The 23714-nt window shown below is 50.6% G+C and overlaps 5 protein-coding genes across 7 annotated transcripts; 2 read left to right on the forward strand and 3 right to left on the reverse strand.

Annotated features, from left to right (window-relative positions):
• Positions 1–151: 151 nt before the first annotated feature.
• LOC108033069 (nuclear pore complex protein Nup153) lies at positions 152–11670 on the reverse strand. 3 transcript variants are annotated; one of them, XM_017107236.3, is made up of 9 exons: positions 11245–11670; positions 10554–11146; positions 9945–10463; positions 9634–9884; positions 5274–9519; positions 5042–5197; positions 4107–4232; positions 2932–2999; positions 1475–1714 (listed from the first exon to the last, which is right to left on the reverse strand). In XM_017107236.3, the coding sequence occupies exons 2-9, from the start codon at positions 10710–10712 to the stop codon at positions 1621–1623; spliced, it is 5619 nt and encodes a 1872-aa protein (XP_016962725.1). In that variant the 5' UTR covers positions 10713–11146; positions 11245–11670; the 3' UTR covers positions 1475–1620. The 3 variants fall into 3 exon arrangements, with proteins under 3 accessions (XP_050744010.1, XP_016962725.1, XP_016962726.1); XM_050888053.1 differs by lacking the exon at positions 2932–2999 and having other exon boundaries at positions 152–1714; XM_017107237.3 differs by lacking the exon at positions 4107–4232.
• Positions 11671–12485: 815 nt separating this feature from the next.
• LOC108033193 (inositol polyphosphate 5-phosphatase K) lies at positions 12486–14467 on the forward strand. The gene is made up of 2 exons (XM_017107437.3): positions 12486–12705; positions 12785–14467. Exon 2 carries the CDS (start codon positions 12787–12789, stop codon positions 14302–14304), a length of 1518 nt encoding a protein of 505 aa, XP_016962926.1. The 5' UTR covers positions 12486–12705; positions 12785–12786; the 3' UTR covers positions 14305–14467.
• A 1431-nt stretch (positions 14468–15898) lies between these two features.
• On the reverse strand, positions 15899–17424 carry LOC108033202 (ubiquitin-conjugating enzyme E2 G2). The gene is made up of 4 exons (XM_017107448.3): positions 17113–17424; positions 16967–17048; positions 16648–16907; positions 15899–16240 (listed from the first exon to the last, which is right to left on the reverse strand). Exons 1-4 carry the CDS (start codon positions 17153–17155, stop codon positions 16122–16124), a joined length of 504 nt encoding a protein of 167 aa, XP_016962937.1. The 5' UTR covers positions 17156–17424; the 3' UTR covers positions 15899–16121.
• A 62-nt stretch (positions 17425–17486) lies between these two features.
• On the forward strand, positions 17487–18509 carry LOC108033010 (uncharacterized). Its single transcript, XM_017107137.3, has one exon. The coding sequence runs from the start codon at positions 17685–17687 to the stop codon at positions 18381–18383; it is 699 nt and encodes a 232-aa protein (XP_016962626.1). The 5' UTR covers positions 17487–17684; the 3' UTR covers positions 18384–18509.
• A 402-nt stretch (positions 18510–18911) lies between these two features.
• On the reverse strand, positions 18912–23265 carry LOC108033170 (structural maintenance of chromosomes protein 3). Its single transcript, XM_017107403.3, has 5 exons — positions 23170–23265; positions 22979–23093; positions 22777–22916; positions 19557–22676; positions 18912–19492 (listed from the first exon to the last, which is right to left on the reverse strand). Exons 1-5 carry the CDS (start codon positions 23182–23184, stop codon positions 19280–19282), a joined length of 3603 nt encoding a protein of 1200 aa, XP_016962892.1. The 5' UTR covers positions 23185–23265; the 3' UTR covers positions 18912–19279.
• Positions 23266–23714: the final 449 nt, after the last annotated feature.

Genomic DNA, 23714 nt, shown 5'->3' on the forward strand with positions numbered 1-23714 from the left:
ATACACCCCAATCTTTTGTCGATCAGTGGTTAATAAGCTTTTTATGTCTTAGCAATCAGTAATTAATCTAAAATTTCAAACTATATTTAAGTTCTCAAGAATTTCCCACATTTTTGCACCCCCCAAAACTCAAAGCAAAATTCACACCAAGTTTTAAATTATTATACCGCATATATTTACTTATTTACATTATGATACCTTTCTTTCTCAACATTAAGACTTCTTATGTTTCACTTCTGTTCTCGACTTAAACATGATCAATTTAAAATTATAATAAAATATTCAATGTTCTTCATGAATATATGTATATAAAAACATGCATATAATCGTAACTCGTTTCCGCTCTCTCCATCATCGCCACCGACGTCTCCGTGTCTGTATCCCCACCAATCTTATCTGTTATCTGTTAGCTATAGGTTTTTGTTTGTTTACGTTGCTAGATAGTTGTTTGCTTTAATTTGTTGGCTTGTTTCCACCTTGGCTGCGCTGCACTGATGCACTGCTGCTGCACATTGCTTGCGGCAGGACTCCCTGGCAACACAATGGGGTCTCGTATATAAATCTAAGTTCTAAAATCAATAACAAAAACTAAGACTTAATGCAATCGTACACTGCGCTCTCTGGCTGCAACCATTATCTTGTCGGCTCATCGGTCGATCACGCTGCTTTCGAAAATTGTCTAGACAAATGATTTTACTTTAATAAATGTAATATATATATATATAATGTAGTTTAGTTTTGCGCTATTATTTCCTTTCGCATCTGTTTGCAGCTCTTTTCGCTTCTTTACAACTTCACAAAATAATTATTACATAATTATCGTATAAGCATTATTAATCAACAAAAATTAATTTAAAAAAAATGTATTTAAATTTAAAAGGTAGACACACACACGACTGGTTGGCCCCCATCCATTTGGGGGGAGTGTGCATACACCAACGAAATTTTTATAATTTATAATCATTAGATAATCATGTAAGTTCGGAGCTCGGAGTCCTCTTCGCTGCTCCTCCTTGATGGGGTCTGGGTCTCATCCTGGTTTTTGAGTCGTCTCCGTCGTCGTTGTCTCACTGCAGTTGATGCGCCGCACTAGCTTGTAGCGACTCCGTAGCACGTGTTCTCCGGCTGTTCCCGATCCTGCTCGTCCCGCCTGGTCGTTGTCCTGCTCCTGGTGATCGCCAGATGGCCTCTGGCCACGGCCACGGCCACGTCCCTCTCTGCCGTGGACTTTGTTGCGCGGCCTGAGTGCGTATGGTGGGGCTGGTGCTGCAGGGGCACCACCTAATCCTTCTGTCTCCGCTCCTCCACTCCTCGAAGGGTCTGCTTCCGCTCCAGCGAACGTGCAGCCGCCGCGCACGAACCGGTATCTGTCCGGACGCGGCTGCTGGCGGTGACGCTTGAGCACTTGGTGCAGCAGCTCCAGCTGCTGATAATGTTCGTAAAGCGGGCTATTCCGCCTCTTGACCAGGTCGTTCTTGGTAACTCCAGCTGCTCCTTCTGCTACATCTCCTCCTTGGGCTCTTTGTCCTCCTCCCACTGGCACCCCCCATCCTAATCCTAATCCGATGGCGGCCTCAGCAGATGCATTTGCTATCTCGACGGCCGACTGCGATGCCATTTCTACCGGGGCGGCAGGCGGCGCACGGGATTCCGGATCTTGCGACGTGCCATCTGCGAATTCTGCGCCGAATTGCCGGCTGCTGGCGGATTGAAGCTGCAGATTAATAAAGGATTAGTATTGAATGTTCGACCATCGATTCTGGAGACTTCTGCGGGCGGCTGTGGCGGAGCGAGTACACATATATGAATTCATTTCGTTCAAGTCTTCACACAACCGCACAGTACTAAAAACATTAACCAAAAACAATATTATGGCAACGAAATGGCAAGTGCTGAGGAATTTGGCAAATCAAATGGTCAGGATATAAGAAAATCGTACATCCCCATTTAGACAGAGGTACATATAACATTAAGATAGTAAAATGCATTCCTATTCCATCGGGGGGAAATGGATGCGTTTAAAACGTTTCAAGGCAAGATGAAATGCACAAGATGGTACAAAAAAAAAAAAAAAAAAAAAAACGATAAAATGATATCCTAAAACATCAATGTGCTTTTAATGGGCCAACCCATATACTATATTATTTTTTATGAAAATGCAGATAGATCATACATACAGTTTGGATAGTCGTGGCTTGGATTAAAAGTGATGGAACTCAATGATAAACGAACCTTTATCTAATGGGTTTTAAGGCTACATATGAAATTATGTACAGTGTTTATCTGAATTATTTATTATTGATACAAATTTCCTTCTTTCGATAAATTTTTTACAAAATCTTTTTGCATTTTAATATTTTTTATCATCTGAACCGTTAAAAAATCTGATTTTTAATTAAATGCTTTTCTTTAAGAAAAAAAAAAAAAATTTTTGGTACCATGGAATTTGTTCATCCCAAATTAAAAGAAACTTTAAATACCACAAAATATAAAAAATACACCTAAGAACGTTCTTATGTTATTGTAGGATCTGTGTAAATATATCCATAGATTCCATCTTCCTTTTTTACTCTTCTGCTTTAAAGCTGTAAAACGAATACAAAACAAAGAGAACGCACAAAAACAATACAAATGCCTTACAAATTAGTTAAACATAAATGCAATTATAACGGTTAATTATGCAGCTGTGTGTGTTTGCTGTGTTTTAGAATCTTCTGTGTGTGGGTGAGTTGACCAATTCAATGTGGGAAAGAGGGAGACAAAAAGGGAAATAGATGCGTGATCATCATCTCCTCTCTCTGTTCCCCGCCGTGTCTCTGTCTCGCTCGCACCCATTGAGGTGTGGGGAACGTGGGGGCATGGTGGATGTTGGGTGGTGGTGGGTTGGGTTCAGCCGCCCGCCAACGGATCACCCGTCTCTGTCTTACTTACGCAAATATATTGGCTGGCGCTGGGGAACCGGCGTTAAATTGGAACGGTGCATTGGCATTCGGCGTTGACTGCAAAACGAATATTTTTGGTTTGTTTTCCTTAGTAAGTTGTTTTGTTTTTCAAGTAATTTTGTTCAGAAGCAACGGTTCACGATGGTTGGTGGCTTTTCTTTTCTCATATGAATGGTTATTTACAAGAAAGTCCTGATTTTTTCGAGTGCAAAAGGGAATGATATTGCTACACGAGAATGACAGCTAGTGTGCATCTGTGTGCGTGTGTGGTGTGTGTGTATGGGTGTGAGTTGGGGGAGAGCGGGGTAAGGGGGCGATGCAGGTGTGCATGTGTGAGTGCTTGTCAAACTATTACGGTAAAAGCATGCTAAACTACACTTAAAACAATTGACACTGTGAACACAAACTAGTTTAGTTCTAAATACAATTTTAATCAGAAAAATTTGACAAGCCCTGCGACACAAGCTCTTCGAGTTCAAATTCAACAGCTACGCAACTACTAAGCATGCGGCTATGGTTAATGCTAGAGCTAAATGGAGCATGGCGAGATAAGCACGATAAATGGTATGTTTTTAATGATTTTTGTACCAGGAACGTCAAAGAAATCTCCAATTTAAATTAAAAGACCATTGTTTTTCCTTTCCTAAAAGGTTTCTAGATACTCTAAATTGAATACACTAAATTTAAGCTTTAAAATTACAAAATGTAGTATCTCGAATACCATGTTTTACTTTAAACAGATTTTTAAGAACTTAATGGTGATTCTGATGTTAAACAAATTAAAATTTGACAAAAATATATATTTTTAAGGTAAAAACTCGCTTAAAACGCCGCAAAAGGTTTTTTCTAATCAAATTATATAGGAAAAAAACAAAAAATATCTAAAAGTATATCTTTTAAATAAATTTAATATAATACCACAGAAAAATATGAATCTTTAATTCTCATTAAAAAAAAACACTTTAAAAAACGTATCCATGACACAGTGACAAGCAATAACTACTACTAGGAAGCACAATATCATACATAAAACCAAATCTAGGCAGATTTCTTAGACATTCCCCAATGGTACATTTCATTCATAGGTGGTCGAGATTAGCAATCGTGTATCGTTTAAATCGAGTCGACGCAACGCTCTCGATGTTGACCATGACTTCGCATTACCTGCATCATCGGCGCCGCGGCGCTAAAATTGAACATGGGGGTGGAGGAGTTGGCTCCTCCCGCTCCGCTGGTCTGGTTATCAGCCGCCGCCAAGGGATTACCAAATTGGAAGATTCGCGGCTGCGACTGCATTTCGTTTGGGGATTCAGATTCAGATCCATTCGGTTCATTATCATGTTCATTTAGGGGGTTCGTTCATTCGGTTCATTTGGTTCATTTGTTCAGTTTGTTCATTTTTTGTGTTGATTTAGTGGGTTTGTGGGTTTGTTGGTACGCAATCATAATCATAATCGTGGTAATCATAGGTGGTAGTAAGATGGATGGTAGTAAAGTTGGTTCGTGCCCGTGCCCACAAAGGTTTTTCAGTTTTTTTTTTTTCAGTACAGAGAGTGTACATTACAGATTTATGGAAGAGGCGTAGTTAAGGAGTATACATAAATTACATGGTATACGACAATATTTCAACAGTAACAACACGCACGATCGTTTGTGTGTATAAAGGGTTGTGGAAAAAGATATAAAAAAAAGAAAAGGAGAGAAGAATACAAATAAATATATGTATATATATAGATATTATGTATAAAGTTAGGAGGTAAAATCAATACGGGGTAAGTACTTCCAAATCAATATAATCGAATCGAACTGGTCAGTTATGTTAGGGGGTCGATCGATTTGTTATCATCGCTATAACGACGGGGTGGAGGCATGCAAGACGGAAAATCAAAGGGGATTTTGACGGACAGCTACGACTACAAACAACCGCAAACAAATTTGCATGGATGAAAGTGAGAGAGATTGTTTATATCATCACATCGCGAGCTCTGCTCTGCTCCCATCGATCATCTCTTGGTTTCACTGGGTTACTTGGGAAGTGGGTCAGTGGGTGGTTGGCTGGGTGGGCTACTGGGATAATTGGACGGCAAGCATATACTTACATCGCCGCCGGAGAGACTGGTGGCTGTCGGGTTGGCCGTGAAGTTAAAGGTGGCCGCCTGAGGAGTCGAGCTCGCCGTGGAGCCCGTAAAGTTGAACGCTGGTTTGGCCGCCGGCTCATTGGTGGTGCTTCCAAACTTAAATGGTGCACTTGAGGGCTGTAAGAGTTTGAAAAAATGATTTAGCAAGAGGTTCTCATTGAAATATATGTAGATTCTGGTCTGGCATACTCACAGCTGGCGTGGCTGCCGCTGCTCCGCCAAAGTTAAATGCTAGCTTCGATGCTGGTGCCGCCGTTGTGGCCGCCGCCGCCGCTGCTCCGAACCCTCCGCTCGAGCTGCTGCCGCTGCCAAAAACAGGCGCTGCCGCCGCGATGGGCGTAGGATTGCCAAAGATGTTGGCCAGCGGAGCAGATGCCGAAGCAGCTGGCGTGGTAGCAGCAGGGGCTCCCGGTGCCACCAGAGAGTTGCCCACATTTCCGAAGACCCCTGCGAGGGCTCCGTTGCCACCCAAACTAGCCGGTGTGGCCGCAGCCGTGGTCGCCGTCGATCCGAAGGGTGAGCTACTGGTGCTGGTACTGCTGCTGCCGGCTCCAAACATGGAGCTGCCGCCAAAGACTGGCGTGGCCATCGTGGAGGCCGAAGATGAGGACACCGTCGCACTGGTGATCGCAATGCTGTTGTTCTTCGCCGCGGCTCCATTGCTGGACCAGTCGAAGCCAGGTGTGGTCGTCGTTCCCGAACCGGCTGGGGATCCAAAGGCGAACGCCTTGGGCGCGCTGCTGGTCGTGGTCTCCGCCTTCTTCTCACCCCAGCCGCCAAAGAGCGACGGGGTCGAGGTGGGCGCTGCAAAGCTGGGAGCAATGGCATTGGCCGTGCTGGTGGTGGTACTAGAACTGGAGCTGGCCGTGGTGGTCACTGATGCTCCAAAGATCGAACTCACGGTGGTGTTGGCTGGCGTAGCTGGCGCGGCAGCAGCTGGTGTCTGGCCAAAGAAGAAAGTTCCGGCGCTGGGAGTGGCCGCCGGTTTGGGCTGGCTGCCAAAGCTAAAGGTGGCCGCTGGAGCAGGTGCTGAGGTGGCCGCTGCTGGAGCTGGTGCCGCCGCCGGTGTTAGAGCAAAGCCTGTGCTTGAGGTCGTCGTTGTTGTAATGGCATTCGAGGAGACACCAAAGCTCAGAGTGGCCGACTTGGGCGTGGGCAGCGTGCTACTGGTGCTGCTCACGGCACTGCCGGCTCCCGAGAGGCTGAACATGGGTTTGACAGCCGTGGGGTTCGCACCAGTGCTGGCCGTGGAACTGGACACGGTCGAGGATGACGATGGAGCACCAAAGCTAAAGCCACCCAAAGCAGGAGTTGTGCTGGCGGTGGTGGTAGTGGAGGTGGTGCTGCTGCTGTTGGTAGTGATTGAGCTGGCCGTGGTCGCAGTAGTTGGGGCCTTGAATACAAACTGGAGGGCTGGAGCCGCAGCTGGCGCGGTGGTTGTTTCCGTGCTGGAAGTGGCCTGCGTGTCCTTGGTGTCCGCCTTGAAGCTCACCGTTTTGGGCGGCTCCACTTTGCTGACTCCAAACGAAAAGGTCTTCGCGGGTTCTGTCTTTTTGCTGTCCGCCACATCCTTACCCTGATTGTTGCTCGCGGCGAATCCAAAGCTAAACTGGCCAGTGGCTGCAGGGGGAGGTGCCGGGGTCGCTTCCACGGCTGGCTTGACGACTTCCTTCACTGTGGCGAAGCCAAAGCTAAATTTGGGCACCGAACTGGCGGCCGAGATCGCCGAACCGCTGCTGCCGGAGACAGACGAGTTTAGGGATGTTGTGGAGGCGGAGCTCGCTGCTCCCGGCCTCAGTTGCTCGCAGCAGATGCATTTGACCCGCGACATGTCATTCTGGGCCATGCAAGCATCGCAGTCCCAACTGGCTGCCTTTTGGGCTGCGACCAGCTGCTTGAATCCGGCATCTTGCTTGGGCGCCTCGACTGCTGATCCTGGTCGATAGCCATTCTGAGAGCTGTCGCTCGAGGATGCAATGCTGATGATAGACGGCGAGGATGAGCCGGATGTTGCAGCAGATGAGCCAGAAGACGAACCAGAGGATGAGCCAGAGGACGAGGAAGAGGACGATGACGACCCGGATGGACTCCGGGCGGCCTCGTTCCTTGTGCTTTTCGCTTGTGCATTGGGCGTCTGGCAGGCCACGCACTCGGCGGCGCTAGAATTGTTCATCACCAGGCACGTCTGGCACTCCCACGTGTTGGCCTTTGGTTTAAATGCCATGCCAAAACCGGATACGGTAGAGGCCAGATTGTTGGCCATCAGCGGGAAGTTGTTAACCTTTGGCGCCGCCGTTTTTCGCGGAGTCTCGCAGGCAATGCACTTGCTGTCCTCCGCCTTGTTGGACAGCATGCAGGCGTCGCACTCCCAGGCGGACGAGGATTTCTTAAAGCGGTCTCCAAAGCCACCACCCAGAGGCACAATAGCCGGCGTGGTTATTGCTGCCTGGACGAGAGGAGCAGCGGGAGCCGGAGTTGCTCCCGGCTTGGCCGTCTCACAGGCCACACACTTGGCGGCCTCCGCCTTGTTGCGCACCATGCACACATCGCACTCCCACTCCTTGGCGGACTTCTTAAACTGCTCACCGAATCCCTGCACGGTATTCTTAGGTGGCTCCGCTGACACGGGCTGCAGCTCATCAAGCGAAGCCGGTGCCGGGAAGAAGTACTTGCGCCTAATATCCACTTTGGCCACACAGTTCTTTTGCGAATTCGACGGCAAAGGTATGGGCTCCGAGAAGGTAAATGTGCGTCCCGCTGGTTTACTGACTGCCGTCACGTTCCCATTGGCCGAGAAGTTTACAATTGGAGCCGTGGGCTGCGGATTGGCCAAGAAATTGGGCAGCTGCTGCTGCTTGGAGTTGGTGGAAACGTTGCTGATGCTGGTCTTACTACTGATGATTGCGGCAACGGAAGCTGGTTTTGAGACAACTGGCACAGTCGGTTTGATGACCAGGTCGAACTTTGGCGCACTGGCCATGTCTGGGAAGCTGATCTGGGGCAGATCCAGCGGCAGGGGTGCCTCCTCCTGCTCCGCCCGTGGCTCCTTGTTGCGCGTCTGGTGTGAGAGTCGCGATCGCATCTTGTTTGTGTGATGACTATGGCTGCTGGGCTGATCGACCGGAGCAACATAGGGTGTTGTTGCTGGGGCGGTTGTGGTTGTTGCTTGATTGGCTTGCTTCTCTTGGTTGTTCTCGGTGCGAGGGCGTGTGCTTTGGCTTTGCACCAGATCCCGCGAGTTCTGGGTGACGCGGTGTAGGCGCCGGCGTTCCAGGAGCTGCTGCATTGTGGGCACCAGCAGTTTGTTAGAGCGCAGCTCCGCCAACTCGTTGGCCAGACTGGGCACCCCTGATGAGGGGCGACTGGCGTTCATGGGATACGCGGGACGCGGATATGGGGTGGCCGGGGTAGACTGACGCTGCTGGCGACTGCTTTGGTGCTCCTTGAGGGTACTGCCCATGCGCTTGGCATCGATCAATGGCGTGGAGTAGCTGTCCAGCAGGTTAAGGATGCGCAGCGTGGTGTTCGACAGGCCGGAGCCGGACTTCTTGCTGCCGCCACCTTGACCCACAGAGGTTTCCGCAGCGTTACCGCCCTCGGTGGGCCGCATGTCCACCGCTTTCATGCCGTACCCAATGCCACCGGTCAGGGAACCCTGCAGCGGATGCGCCGGTGAACTGCCGGCTGAATTAATGGCCAACGTGGAGGATGCGGCGGAGGAGCTCAGATTGCTGCGACTGAATATGCGATTGTTCGCGGAATTGCCGCCGAAGGTGGTGCGTCCATGGTAGAAGGGCGAGCTGGAGGCAGACGCTGATCCCGAGGTGGAGGCACTGCGGCTCAGCAGGCGACTGTCGCTCAGCGCCGAGGTGCTGCCGTATATGGAGGCATTGAAGCGTCTGCGCTGGTTCAGGGAATTCAGCGACCACGTCGAATTCCGATGCGATGGCTGTGCGGTGGCGTTGCTCCTGTTAAATATCGACTTGGTGCTCTGCAGATTGCCATAGAACTCCAGGTTGCTGTTGCTGTTGTGATGCGCGGGCCGTAGTCCATCGTGGCCCTCGCCATTGTCGTGGTAATCGTTCACATCGCTCTCGGATTGCGAATCTCCGCCAGCAGCACCAGCTCCCGCCGCTGACAGTTCAGTTCGTCTTGACTTTGACTTGATGACATTATTATTGTTGTTATTATTGTTGTTGGTGCTAATGTTGTTGTTGGTCTTGCTGATCCTCAGCAAATGATCGAGGCGATCTCCGTCGGCATTGGATGATATCGAGCCCAGGCCCAGTCCAGCTCCCGTCTCGTCCATGGTGAGGTCTCGACGATGGGTTCGCTGGCCCAGAAGCGAGGGTCGCTTGTGGTTAGGAAGGCTGGAGAGGCTGTTGTGGCTGGTGGCGGTGCTGCTGCCTCCGAAAGGTATGTTCAGCGAACGGCGAATGCTATATAGTAATAATGGTTGAAAAATTGAGAATACAATACAAATTCCTTCAAATTCCCGGGGATTCCGGATTTCATAAGTCAATATCCCATTAGTTCTCTCTAGCAACCCTTACCTGTGCGGCAGATCCCCGGTGCTGCCCTCGGCGGCTTCGTTGCCCGTGAAAAAGTTGTAGGCGGGTTCGCGCTGCCGTTGACTGCCATACAAATTGAGGTGGTTGCGTCGGTGTGGAGCCAATTGGCTGCCGCTCCTTGAGCCCGCCATGTGGGAGGCGGAGGAGCTGGTGGCAGCCGCAAGTGGGGCAGCAGGCGTGGATGACAACAGGGGCAGACGACGCATGTTGGGCAAGTTGACGGTGGTCTCCAGCTGAAAGGGAATTGAAGCTTAGGAGCGGATCGTGGACAGAATTTACGGTGTGACTCCTACCTCCAGACGTCGACGCTTGGGCTGCACTGCGGCGGCCTGTAGAAGATTGTCCTGCTCCTCGTCGTCGTCCTCCTCGTCGCCTTCATCCTCGTCCTCCTCCAGTTCATCCTCCTCGGCCTCACCCTCGTCGCCAACGGCAGTGGCAATAGCCTCGCGGTGCTTCCGCAGCAGGAAGACATTGTACTCGCTGCGCCGCGTCTGCTCATCCTCGGCGGCCAGGTCGTGCTCGGCTATATTGTCGGCCAGGGCCACCTCCTCGTAGTTGAGCCCTTTGGCATCGGAGCCATCGTCCAGATCGTCGGCAGCATCGGCATCCGCTTCGGCAAGCATGATGCGACGCCGTCCACGTTTCCGCTTGGTGATGGCGCGTCCGTTGGACTGGCGTGGCTGGCGGAGATTAGCTGAGGAGGATGCGGCGGAGGGGGACTCGGGGCCACCTTTGGACGAGGGCGAGAACCAGTCGCTCAAGGAGGCGGGCAGCATGCTGGATACGCGCATCTTCATCTTGCCCATGATGGACTGCAATGGGAGATCGGGGGGATTACGAGAATGCTGGAATTTCAGACCACGAGATCCACATCCATCTTCGTCACCGACGACTGTACTTACGTTGTTGTTGTTGCCGCCGCCGCCGGACTGCAAGCCTCCCGCCGAGGAACTGTCCTCCTCCTCCTCTTCTTCCTCGGGCAGCTCCTTCAGCGGCGTCATGGGGTGCAGCTTGGCCAGTTCCGCTTGCGAGGATTCCCTTTGCTCCTGTCCATCCTCCATTATGCCAATTTCAAATTTCGGGTTTCCTTTTTAGCCGGCGAAGCAACGGCACAAAAGAGAGACACGAAGAGCCAAAAAGAAGCGCCGCCGCACACACAACAACAAAACGTAAGTAAAGAAGAAAAAAAAAAGGAGCACACACTGTTGCAATTCCTGCCAGCGAGTTTGTGTGAGTTTGTGTGGTGCTCACTCGCTCGCTCCTACGCTCTCTTTCGCTCTCTGTCTGTGCGTGTGCAAGCGTGTGAGTGCGCTTACGCACGCCGTCGTGGTTTTTTTCTTTTTGATTCTTTATTCTTGTGTTTCGCCGAGATTTCACACACGCGGCGATATATATTTAAGAACTACTCCTTTTGGCGCCACAAACTAACAGCAGCACATTGGCTTCGGCTTGGGTCACCTCCTCGACTACGCACACACTGGATAAATGCTGGGCACTGGAAAGGTAGAGGCGGGAAAAGGGATTTGGTACCAAATACGGGCAAAGCGTTCGCGTTTGGGTGTCTTCGTTTGCGCTCGGTCTCGCCCTCCTTACCGCTCTCCTGCATGCCGCTGCCGCCTTGTTTTGTTCCTGCCTTCCGCTTCTTTTCCTTTTCCCTTTATTTCGATCGCCGGACAGCAGCGCCGCCTGTCCGATTTTTTATCGCCTCCCTTTTGTCTTTGTGCTTCTTCCGCCTTGCACACACTGCTTTCGCAATTCTTCGCTCCTCTTCTTCTCACTCTGCTCACACACACACACGCGTGCTGCGAATCGGTACCAATTTTGGCATTTTCCTGCTGGCGATTGCACGCACTTGATCGCAACTTCCACTCGGTTCCGTGCCCGCGCTGCGTTTTCCGTTGGCTGGGCGAAAATAATGCAACGCCGATTTGTAACAAACGAAATTCCACCAAAAAAAGCACGATTTGGGAAAAAACGCGTGTGTGGCCACAGTCTAGAGCTGGAACTTGAATCGATGTTGGCTCGATACTATCGACGTTTCCAGAAATGTGCTACTATCGATATCCTTGAGACTCCTCCGATTACTTTCACTGTGGATTGCAATTTCGAGATTTCGAAAATGTACGTAGAAATTAACAAGTTTATAATTTATTTAGAAAATTACGAGATAAGTTAAAGGTATCATATTTTACAATACCCATCTTTAATGGAGGCTTAAAAATTTGCTATATTTTGGCAGCAGGGAACTTATTTGAAAAAACGCGGGGAAGTCACGAAAGTCAATCTCTTCTGTGATTCCAGGCAAGACATTGTGAAGTGAAACATATTTGTTGTAATATTAAGTTACTTTCTAGCCATGAAGGTCGAACAAGAAACGATATTTAACTAAATTTATGATTGCACCGCAGTTTGAATATGAAATCGATTCTAAATCAAATACTTCAATCGATAGTTGAGTTAAAATGGCGAGTCGGTTTGACGAGTGCTGGTGTGACCAAGGGCTTATTTTTTCATTGCCAAATGACACGCGCTAAGGTTAAGATTCGAAGGATTGTGGGCGCTAAATTTGAAATACATACAGTGGCTCACTGCTTTAACTCTGTTTTTGTTTAAATGGTGATTGTAAATAATGATTGGCAGCTTTGTTTTGCGGTATCCTGCTAAGTAAATTGAATATATGCGTTTGTTTCTGCTCAAGTGCAGAAAGGCTCTAAAAATCAGTGAAACTATTGCCAATGCATAACAAACACGGTTATCTTCTGGTTTCCCCGGTTTAAAATCACCGCGGTAATCGGTTATCGTAATCGATAGCCCACCTTGTCACCAGTACTGCCACCTCTAGTGGTTGTTGCTTTTGCTTTCGCTTTGTTGTTGCTGGGCTGGGCAAACAAGTGTTAATAACTATTTGTGGTGCAATATCTTTAGCAATTACCGCTCGGCGATCGTCTTGGCCGCTCGAGTGTCCACGCCAAATAAACGAGATTAGGGCAGCGCAAGCCGCGGGAGCACACCGTATCGGCTTACACAACAATCAGCCAGCTTAATTGGTAAAAGGTAAACAACTCGATTGCCTCGAACAGCTGGAAGAGATTAGCACTTAACCACTGCGGTGCATTCCATTCGATTTGCGCAGAAATGAGCCAGCCGGAGGCCAGCAAGTCGTCCAAGATCCCGGACGCGGAGCCGGACGAGGCGCGGGGCAGTGCCAAGCAGCAGCTGGAGACGTACCGCGTGTACGTGGTCACCTGGAACGTGGGCAGCCGTTTCCCGGAGAACATATCGCTGCGCCAGCTGCTGGGCCTGCAGGATGTGACGGCGTCGAAGGACTCGCAGGCCCACCTGCCGGACATCTATGCCCTGGGCCTGCAGGAGGTCAATGCCCAGCCGCAGCAACAGGTGCTGGGCCTGTTCAAGGAGGATCCGTGGACGCACAAGGCCAAGGAGCTGCTGCGCGGCTACGACTATGTGGCCGTCAAGACGGAGCAGATGCAGGGACTGCTGCTCAGCATGTTTGTGCGCCGACAGCATGTGGAGCACCTGAAGGACATCGAGGCGGAGTTCACGCGGACGGGCTTCGGTGGCATTTGGGGCAACAAGGGCGCCGTCAGCGTCCGGTTCACCCTGTACGGCTGCGGCCTGGCCTTTGTGGTGGCCCACCTCGCGGCCCATGACCATCAGCTGGACGAGCGCATCGAGGACTACAAGCAGATCCTGGAGAACCATCATTACCATGTCAAGCGGTACAGGGAGATCTACGATCACGACTATGTCTTCTGGTTTGGCGATCTCAATTTCAGGCTGCAGGGCGGCGACTCCTCGACGGAGGTGCGGGAGCTGCTGCGCGATGAGTCGCAGCACGAGGCTCTCATCCAGCGCGATCAGCTGTACCAGGTGCGCGAGAAATCGCAGCAGGCCTTCCAGGTGCTGCACGAGCGACTGCCTGCGTTTCCGCCCACCTTCAAGTTCCGCGAGGGCACCTCCGAGTACGACCTGAAGCGGCGGCCAGCCTGGACGGATCGGATCATGTACGCCGTGCAGCCACTGAACAGGCAGCCCGCCATGCAGCTGTCCATCGAGCAGTGCTCGTACAAATCCCACCCCGTGTACACCATCAGCGACCACAAACCGGTGACCAGTGACTTCGCCCTGAAACTCTATCCCAATGTGCGGGCGCCGGGCGTGGTTTTCTCCCCGCTGACCGTCTGGAAGATCGGCGACGAGAACACCGTGGAGTACCGCAAGCAGGCGGAGTTCGATGAGGGTCCCAACGACTGGATTGGCATCTACCCGGCCGACTACGCCAGTCTGGCGGACTACGTCGCCTACGAGTATGTCAACCAGGCCGAGTCACCCACATCCTCGGACTCCAACCACGAGGCGGATCCCTTTGACACGCCCTCGCACCATCGCCGCGGTCGGCATCATCACAAGAACCGCCAGCGGTTGCGGCGCCAGCAGGAGGCCAATGCGCAGGAGCAGGTGCGTCTCGATTTCGCCGACGACGTGGAGCTGCGCCATGGCGAGCAGTATCTGCTGATCTACTTCCGCAGCACGGGAGTGCGGGGCGTCACCAGCTTGGCGGGCGTCAGTGGCGTCTTCGTGGCGGAGAAGCGACACGGATCGCCGCATCGGACGGAGTACCATGTCGACTAGCTGGCCGAGGCCCTGGACATCTTTATTCTTTAGTCTTCGCTGTGCAGATCTAATCTTACTGACCCCCTGTGACCGTGTTAAGTTTGCTTGTTTTGTTGGCTGTTGACTCAGCGCCCCGCCCCCAATACGTTTATACTTGTAATTATACAATTATCCAACCAGTCATGTTTGTGTTTTCTGCCCTCCCCAGTCGCCCACCCACCCAGCTTGCATCCTATTTCGTTTGCCCGCCCGTTCTTTCGGCTCTGCTGTCATTTTGTTATTTTTATTAGCACGGTGTCATGGCACTGGATATGTATATTTAACCGGTTTCGCAAAGGTTAATTACGCCACTCACAGCCACATATTCAGGCTATGACACACCCGCGCACAGTGGGTCAGAACAGGCACTCCTACCTCTTTAGAAAAATCTTTTGATTCTGCTAAAAATGGAGGTAAATTAAGTTGAAACCGCAGGCTGAAAAGTGATATTTTTGAACATGTTCCAAGTAGAAAATACAAAATATTTTATTTTTCCAAAAATATTTGTAAAAAAATTTTAAAATAGGAATTTTTTAAATTAACTTATATTAAAAACCCTTATAAAACTTGTTTAAAAGTGCTCTTTAAAAACGTACTAAGTATGATTCCATAAGTTATAATATTTATAAAGTCAAAATTGAATACATTTCGAAAAAAATGAAAACAATTGCAACCTGAAACGGAAAAGACTTCAGAAGAATGACTTGATAACGACTACGAAACGGCCCCATTTTACACTATATGATGGGTAAATAATTCAATAAATTATTTATGACCCATTCTTAACCAATCATAACGATAGCTGAGATAAGAACTGCACTTTATGATAGCCGAACCAAAGTTAGACCACCAAGTAGACACTTTAGGCAGTCAGTGTCAACTTTTACCCACCGTGCAGTGGGTTGTTTGGAGAAGCACTGGGTTCCGTAATCGGTATGGTTTCAACCGCTTTGTAAGACCCATAAACCCATGAAACAATGCCCACTGTACTCGAACGCTCCAAGCTATAAAGGGAGCATAAATTTATGCGGACTCGGTCAATTGAAATTCGTGTGGCTTAGTAACCTTCAGCAACAATTGGAAGACCACAACTACCACATAACTACCCGCACACGGAAGACACTTAACCAAACCAAATGGGAATGCATTTACCACAAGCCTACTTGACTATTAGTATATACATATGCCTTATCAAAGTGTACATTAATCAATTTACTTAATCAAGTGAAAAACATTTACAAATGTGTAGTAAAATATATATAGAACAATTTCAAGTGGGATTTCGGTTAATGAGCAGTTGGGAGTAATGGAAATAGACTTACATATGTAATGAATATACTATGCCTAATAAAAGTAAACTAGCAAAATGGAAGAGCTTCCTTGAACTGGACCCTTCAAATGTGTGATGAAACAACTACTTTTGCATGATGGCATATCGCATTGAGCTCCTGTGATGTTGGTGTGGAGGTGTTAAAGCACATTTGCGAACCTTTCCGATCCTCCCTCGAGACCCGCCGCCCATTAGGTGGTAGAAAAACCCTCCTGGATCCGCCAAAGCATTACAGAGGGTTGATGAACTGCTGCCTGGTTGTGGTTGACAGTCGATTTTATTGCTAGGTTCTTTATTTTTGCTAAATTGAAACGTCTTTGTCGATTCGCTCGACGTGGGTTTTTGGGGGAACTGAGGGTTAGCATTTTTCTGTGAGCCGCAATCTTGGAATCGTGTTGTTGTTCAGGATAGAGGGTTTCGGGTCGACGGTGGCGGACATGGTCCAGTTCCAGTTCGTGTTGATCGTTTACGGCGGCAGTCCGAGGGTTTTGCGCACCAGGCGTCGGGCGATGGCGTTGAACTCGTCCCGCCGCTCGCGCCACATGATGGCGGCGTCGACATTGGCGCCGCTCTCATCGTTGGGTTCTGTGGGTAAAATCCGAGATTAGTGGATAGTTGGCAGTGCTAGGTTGCTCATGGGTGGATAAACTGAGAAGAATTCTTTACTTAACGAAGAAAAGAGAACCTCTGCAATATCTTCCGTTCCTTTAAATCAGTTGTTCACTCGTTGAAGGTGTTCATTCACCATTTGATGCTAATTTGTTATGTTCATTTGCTTAGACATTCATTTTCGCAATGGATCAACAATATTTTGAACAACATGTATTACAATTTCAAAGGTCAAGGCCATTTTAGTTAATATTGTTAGCCTTAAACAAGTGAAAGGAGTGAATGGGTTAACAAATGACCAAGGTAACAGACAATCTAGTGAACTGGAGCGAATCCTGCCCACTGCCATGGGCAACCTCAGGCCAATGGCGCCTCCTCCTTACCCGCTAGCATGCTGACCACGCTGAGCAAGATCTTCTCCACGCTCTGGACGGGACTCCAGCGCTCCGCGGACAGCTCGTAACCCATAGGATCGTCGCCGGGCGCGTGGAGTATTGATATGCAGACCCGCCCGTCGGCGAAGATGTTGGGATGGAACATATCACAAGTGAATTTCATTTTTGGCGGACTCAGTGGATAGTCGGGGGGAAAGACGAGCCGGGCGGGGAACACGCCGCCCTCGAAGCAAGTGCCCTCGGGTCCGCTGCAAAGGGCAAAGGTTTAATTTCTTGACCAACCGATGGGGAATGTCTTTCAGCTCACGCAATCAGTGCCTCCCACTCGAAGAAGTTGTCCTCGCTGATGGGGCCGGCCACAATGCCCTCGGGCGGGTCCAGTGTTAACTCTGGAACGGATTTGGTGAGTGGGTAGAATGCAGGGCTAGCCAGGCCAGCGGACTTTCGACTTACGTTTGTATTCCGCCATTAGGCGACGCAGTGCGGATCCAGCCATGCTTGGTGTCCTCGTTGCAGAATGGTGATGGTTGCCGTTCCTGTTCCTCCTCCTCCTCGTCCTCCTGCTCGCTGTGCCTGTGCGCCCACTGCTTCCTGTGCGTTTCCTGCGGCTCCGCCTCCTCCAGCTGCGTGTCCTCCGGCTCCTGCTACTGGTCACCCTTGTGTCTTGGCGGCGATCGCACTTTCCAGATCCTCGGGCAAGGGGTCAAGTGCAGACACGTCGTAATATAATAAACACAAGCCTTTCGGTGTTTATTTATATCGAATGTATCGAGTGGGTTTTATGACAGTGTATTCACGGCGGCCTGATGTAATCGAATCCAATCGATACGCCGGCCTATCGATGTTTTCAGTGTGCCCGCACTCCAACGATTTCTTGTGGTTGAAAACAAACAAGTAAATAAATTAAATAATTATATATTTAAGTCATATGGCCGGCGGAGCTTAGTCACCGCCGCGGGAATCTAGTCTGGTGGACAGGACAAGACCACCTCCAACCGGTGTGTACTCCCAAGCAAGCCATAACCATGGTGAACAGCCGGAGTCATCCGGCGGACCATGGTCCTGGGCCGGGTGCCAGTGGTGGCTCCTCCCGCCTGGCGCTGTGCCTCATCCACTTCGTGCTGGCCGTCATCTCCGGCTGGGGACTGAAGCGGAGCACCGGGCGCCAGGCCATGGCCGCCTTTGGCATCTACTTTGGCCACAGCCTGCTCTGCCTGCTGCGGCACACGCATCCCAATCCGGGTGCAGTGCAGCGGCTGCTGTGCGACAAGTCGAGGCGTTACTCCTGCGTGCTGTTCGTCACCCTGGTGGTGGGCGAGCTGCAGACCGTGAATCCGGCCACCCGCATGGCTGACTTCTTCGGCGCCGACTGGGAGCGTCTGGCCTTTGGCCTCTGGAGCTGCGTCCTGGCCCTGGCGATCACCAGTTTGTGGTTCGGCGGCAGTCGCAGTTCGCTGGGCGCCACCTTCATCAAGCTGGATGCCGCCCAGCTGGGCCTCTGTGTGCTGTGGAATGTCCAGTGCCTGTGGCGCATCGCCATGGTCGACGAGCACTGGTGGTCCCTGGGCCTGGCGCTGCTCGTCCTGCTCAACCACTTCATCCTGTGGCGACTGCCGCTGCACTACAACATCACCCAGCTGGAGGTGGCCACGGTGGGCATGTGCTTCAGCACCATCTTCGCTTTAAATGCGATACAGGAGCAACTGGAGGCAGTGGCGAGCTGAGGACGGCCGAGGCCTGGAGCCTTGGTTAGCTAGTTATAAGCCTTCACTTACTTTCTATTGACCATTAGGAGTACGTTGTTGATCAATTCTTTTGTATAATAAACCCATTTTCTGGATTAAAAGACATATTTCGTGTACATTTCCATTATTTATGACTGTTTTACGGATTACAGAACTACATTTCGAATGTTTTTGAAGTTCTATAGGAAGTTTTCGAGCTGTATTTTAAACAGATCAATGTTTATGGATGTAGAAGAAGAAATAGTTGTCTAAATAAGTAGTAAAACCAAGGGAAATGTTGAATGAATACAAGATTCAAACATAAAACACTCATTAAGGCTTAATATTAACTATCTAATGGGTAAATACATATTAAATAATAATTCCGTTCTAGAAAACGTCAAAAGTAACATGTTTCATGTGAATTAAACACTTAAATGCTTAAAAATTGCTATAACCTTAAAAACTCTTCACTACCCACACATGTATTTCCCTAATAGTCCAACTTCCAAACGCTTTCGTTTTGCATAAGCTTTTTAATACACATTTTTATTTTATTTTTATTTTAAATATAATTAATATTACTTCTCTATGCGCTTTATTACATATTGATCTGGGTCCAGAGTTGCTCTACTCTCGCTTTTGCCCGCTGCCCGAGGTGTTTTACGCCACGGGCGCGGCTAAGCCGAAAACTAACACTCATTGTTAAGGAAAATTACAAGTAGCAAGTGTGCTTAAAAAAACTATATATATGTAAATACGGATCGAAAGAATGGGAAAACAAATCTTAGGCCTACGAAACTACGAAAATAATTGCTCCGGTTTGGCCGGCTGGGACGAGGGACGAGGGATGGGTGGTGGTGGGCTGGGGCTGTGGATTTGGCTGGGGGAGTCTCCTAGGCGTGGGTGCTGTCGTCCTCGACAAAGTCCTTCGCCTCCTCCCGGGTCACACAATCAATGTGGCTGACCTTGTTGCGGAACCGCACGCCGTAGAACTTGTGCGCATTCTCCAGCAATTCCGGCCGGAACGTTGTCGTGATGAACTGCGCCGTGTCGCTGAGCTCGTGGATCATGTCCGCCACCGCCTTCCGATGCATTGCATCCAGGGCCTAAAGAAATAGGGAAGAATTCATAAGCAAAGGAAGAGAATAAGTAGTTGAATCTCTAGCTCACTTGATCTATCTCATCGAACAGGTAGAAGGGCGCCGGATCGCACTTTTGGATGGAGAAGATGAGGGTCAGGGCCACCAGGGACTTCTGGCCACCGGACAGCTGGTTCATCTCGCGCATCTCAGCCTCAACGCCGGTGAACGAAACCCGTATGCCGATGCCCGTGAAGGCATCCGAGTTGGCCACCTCCTTCTCCATCTCCTCGCCCTCGTTGTCCTTGGTCTTCAGGATCAGATAGCCCGCGCCCATGGGCACCAGCTTCTTGAACACCTTCGTGAAGTTCTGGGCCACCTGGCGGAACGTAAACTGGATGGCCTCCACCTTCTGCATCTCCAGCGACTGTATGAGCATGTGGATCTTCTGGTCGCCAATGTCCAGCTCCTCTTTGCGCCGATACAGCTTCTCCTTCTGCTCGGAGAAGCTCAAGAACTGATCCAGGGCCTTCTTGTTGACATGGTTATACTTCTTCAGATGCTGATTGGCCTTCTCCAGCTCCTTGAAAATGTTCTTCAGCGACATGCGCGTGTAGGCGGCATCCACCTGCGGCACGGCGCCCAAGCTGGCGATCTTCTCGGTGCACTCGTCGATCTTCTCGTTGAGCATGTTCTCCCTGGTCGACCACTTCTCCAGCTGCTTGGAATCCTTGTTGAGATTCTCCTCCGCCTCCTTCTCCTTGCGCACATGGGTCTCGAGCTCCTGCTGCAGCTCCTTTTGCAGCTGCACCGCCTCCGTGACCCGCTTCTCGATCTCCTCCAAGTCCGAGTTGACCTTCTTTATTCGCTTTTCGGCGGAAACCAGCTCCGTTTTGCAGTTGTTCAGTTTGCGCTTGCGATCCTCCACGGAGATCTCCTGCAGCGCCTGGATGAGTTCGTCGCGACGACGGAAGAGATTGTTGATCAGCAGGTTGTCCAGCTTGTTCTTGCGCACCTCGAACTGCATGCGCTGCGTGAAGGCCTCCTTGTTCTCCTGGTTGAGCCGCCGGATATCGTCGTTCAGCTGGTCAATCTCGCGCTGATCCTGCGACGACAGCGTGGACATCAGCTCCTGCTTCAGCTCCGCCTCCAAACTGGACTTGGTGCTGGTCATGGACTCCAACGAGGCCTTGCACTGCGCCAGGGAGCGCTCCTTGGGCGCCCGGTACTGCTCGATGCGCACCAGCTCCTCCTTCATAAGCCGGATCTCGCCCTGCACCTTCTCGAACACATCCTTCGACTTGCCCTGCTTCGTCTCCGTCTTCTGCATCTCGGACACAATCGAATTGATGTTGTTCTCGGTGGACTTGAGCTCGTTGCGCAGCTTGCCCAGCTTCTTCTCGAACTCGGCGATCTGGCTGGTGTACTCCGTGCGCTTCTTTTGCATCTCCAGCCGGGAGCGTGATGTGTTGAAGTAGCCACCGGTGAGGGATCCCTTCGAGGACACCTGATCGCCGTCCAGTGTGACGCAATCCAGCCCCGTGCTCTTGGCCAGCTCGGTGGCGCGCTCCAGGTTCCTGCAGATCAGCGTCTTGCCGAAGATGTACCTCAAGGCCTTGTCGTGCTGCTCGTCGTACTTCAGCTTGGAGATCATCGGTATGGAGTCGGGATCGTCCGGATAGTCGTGTATTTTCACCTGCAGGCGGTTCAGGGGCATGAAGGTCACTTCACCGGGCAGCTTGAGCTTGTTCATCTCCTTGAGGATCTGCGTGCCCTCGTACTCCGACTCCACGATGTGATGGAACAGCCGATTGGCCGCCGTCACCTCCACGGCCGTGTAGATGGTCTTGTCGCAGCTAAAGTTCTCGATCACGGGGCCATAGTAGGCGCGGGCAATCTCCGCGGATTGGCCGCCACGCTCCACGAAGCTGTCCAGCACCTTCCGCACCGAATCGCAGCCGTTGAGGATCGGCTTGCCGGCCATGCTGCGCAGCGCCTGGTCGGCGCGCGATAGCTCCTCCTTGTGCGTCTGCAGCTGCTGCGTCATCTGGGTCTCCTTGCGCCACAGCTCGTTGCGCATGGACTGGTGCTGGTCCTTGGTCTTCTTCAGCTCGTAGTACTTCTTGTTGTGCTCGTCGATCTGCAGCCGCAGTTGCTCCAGCTCCGACGAGTGCTCCTCGATCTTCTGGCCCAAATCCTTCTCGGAGGTGGCGTCCTTCTTCAGATCCTCCACCAGCTTGGCATGGTGGGCAATCTTGTCGCGCGTCTGCTTGCTAATGGACTTCAGCTCGTTGGTGATCCACTTGTCGCGGTCCTCGCGAGAGGAGAACTGCGAGCCGCGACCCTGCTTGGCGTAGAGCTCCTTGCGCTTCTGCTCCTTGAGCTGCAGCTCGCGGGAGCAGTCCTCCTCCTTGCGCTTCATCGCCTCGTACTTGGGCTTCACGTCGTCCAGTTCCTTTTCGCGCTCCGCTATCGTTACCTTGAGGTTCTTGAGCTCCTGGTCGGCGCGCTCCTTCGACTTGTTGTCGCCCTGCACTTCGTCGTTCAGATCGACGATGGTCAGGTCCAGTTTGGTCTTCTCGCGCAGCAACTGCTGCTGCTCGGTCATCAGCACGGAGCGCTCCTCCTTGGTGCCCTGCACCTTCTTCTTGGCCTCCTTCAGGTTCTTCTGCACGTCCTTGATCTTCTCCTGCGCCTTCTGGATCTCGATATTGTAGATCTTCTTCTTGTCGGAGGAGGACTTGCGCTGCAGCTGCAGCTCGTCCAGGGCCTTCCTGGTGTCCTTCAGCTCGGTCTCGTAGCGTATGTACTCGAGGGTGCGCCGCGTCTTGTCCCACTTCTGGTACTCCTTCAGTTCCTCCTTCTCCTCCTCGAGCGTCTGCAGGCGGTCCTCGATGGTCTTCAGGTACTCGCTGATCTTCTCCACCTTGCTGTCTGTTTCCCTCAGCAGATTCAGCGACTCTTCCTTCCGCTCGTCGTACACTCGCGTGCCCGCCACCTCGCGAAGCAGCTTGAGGCGGTAGGAATCGGCTGCCGTGGCCATCTGATTGATCTTGCCCTGCTTGACGATGTAGTAGGGATTGGAGCTGGAGAAACCGGCCGATTCCAGCAGGTTGACCACCTCATTGCGGGGCACCACCTTCTTGTTGAGGAAGTACTGGTCCTTCTTGGCGCCAATCACGCGCCGCAGGAAGATCTCCTCCTTGTCGATCTGTAAGATGGTTTAGAAGCAATGAGTCATGGCTAGGATTCCTCCCCAAGCTGGGCTCTTCAAGGGATTCTTTGGGGGAACACTGGCTTGGCCTACTCACTGGAACCCGGTTGTCCGAGTTGTCGAAGATGATCTCCACATAGGCGGAGATGACGCGGGCGCCCGTTCCCTCGTGGAGGAGCGACTGGCGCTGCTCCGGCCGCAGGTGGGTGAACTCGTCGCTCAGCACGAACTGGATGGCTGCAAAGTGGAGAGGGTTCGGATTAGGCATCGGTTGGATGCGGGATCTGTGCGCCACCTACCGTAGAAGAAGTTGCTCTTGCCGGAGCCATTACGTCCGACCACAACATTGTGGCGCTTGTCGAATGGTTCCACCACCGTCTGGTCCTTGTAACTCTTGAAGCCTTGTATAATAATCTGCAATTGCAGGCGGGGATTTGAGACCTCCGGCGTCCAGCGGGCTGCCCGGCGCTCGGCCAGCGGCTCAACTCACCTGCTTGATGTGCATTTTATTATAGTAGACAGCGATTTTGCACAAAATCGCGCTCTTTTTGTTTACAACAAATACATAAATAATATCGATTCGGACGCGGAGTCATCGATGTTTTCTGTTTTCTTCGCCTATCGATGGCATTTCTAAATTGAGGGGCGATGGAAATCGATTTCGGCCGATTTAAAATAAATAGGTAAAAAGAAATTGAGTAAAGTATTAAACAATTATGCTTTAACAAATGCAAACTTTGGTATTCATCCAATTTTATGTACATTTATTACTAACGAAAATTGATTTTTATATAACTCTGATTTTATGTAAACTACATTTTATCTGGTAAATATATTTGATTTCCAGCTGGTAAAACTTGATTTTATTTTTATATGATATGATTATTATTAAAAGCTTAGAACTTTCATCTCATCGTTGAAAATAGCTAAGCTATTGGACTGTGAGCTGAAAAATACCGGGAAAATACCAGATTCCGCCAGTTCATTTCGATAACCGCCGATAGGCACCGCGCGAAGAATAGGTAATTCAAATTT

The sequence above is a fragment of the Drosophila biarmipes genome, chromosome X (genome assembly GCF_025231255.1).
Source record: "Drosophila biarmipes strain raj3 chromosome X, RU_DBia_V1.1, whole genome shotgun sequence".
Lineage (NCBI taxonomy): Eukaryota > Metazoa > Arthropoda > Insecta > Diptera > Drosophilidae > Drosophila > Drosophila biarmipes.

Excerpts from the sequence above, each read along its gene's own strand:
- LOC108033069 (XM_050888053.1), bottom strand. The coding sequence starts at position 10,712 with ATGGAGGATGGACAGGAGCAAAGGGAATCCTCGCAAGCGGAACTGGCC. Across the intron at positions 9,520-9,633 it reads ACCGGGGATCTGCCGCACAG|CATTCGCCGTTCGCTGAACA; the intron begins GTAAGGGTTGCT and ends ATTACTATATAG. Across the intron at positions 1,715-4,106 it reads CCGCGGCGCCGATGATGCAG|CTTCAATCCGCCAGCAGCCG; the intron begins GTAATGCGAAGT and ends ATTAATCTGCAG.
- LOC108033193 (XM_017107437.3), top strand. The coding sequence starts at position 12,787 with ATGAGCCAGCCGGAGGCCAGCAAGTCGTCCAAGATCCCGGACGCGGAG.
- LOC108033202 (XM_017107448.3), bottom strand. The coding sequence starts at position 17,155 with ATGGCTGGATCCGCACTGCGTCGCCTAATGGCGGAATACAAAC. Across the intron at positions 17,049-17,112 it reads CCTAATGGCGGAATACAAAC|AGTTAACACTGGACCCGCCC; the intron begins GTAAGTCGAAAG and ends AATCCGTTCCAG. Across the intron at positions 16,908-16,966 it reads GAGTGGGAGGCACTGATTGC|CGGACCCGAGGGCACTTGCT; the intron begins GTGAGCTGAAAG and ends TGCCCTTTGCAG.
- LOC108033010 (XM_017107137.3), top strand. The coding sequence starts at position 17,685 with ATGGTGAACAGCCGGAGTCATCCGGCGGACCATGGTCCTGGGCCGGGT.
- LOC108033170 (XM_017107403.3), bottom strand. Across the intron at positions 22,917-22,978 it reads CAAGAGCAACTTCTTCTACG|CCATCCAGTTCGTGCTGAGC; the intron begins GTAGGTGGCGCA and ends TCCACTTTGCAG. Across the intron at positions 22,677-22,776 it reads ACTCGGACAACCGGGTTCCA|ATCGACAAGGAGGAGATCTT; the intron begins GTGAGTAGGCCA and ends ACCATCTTACAG.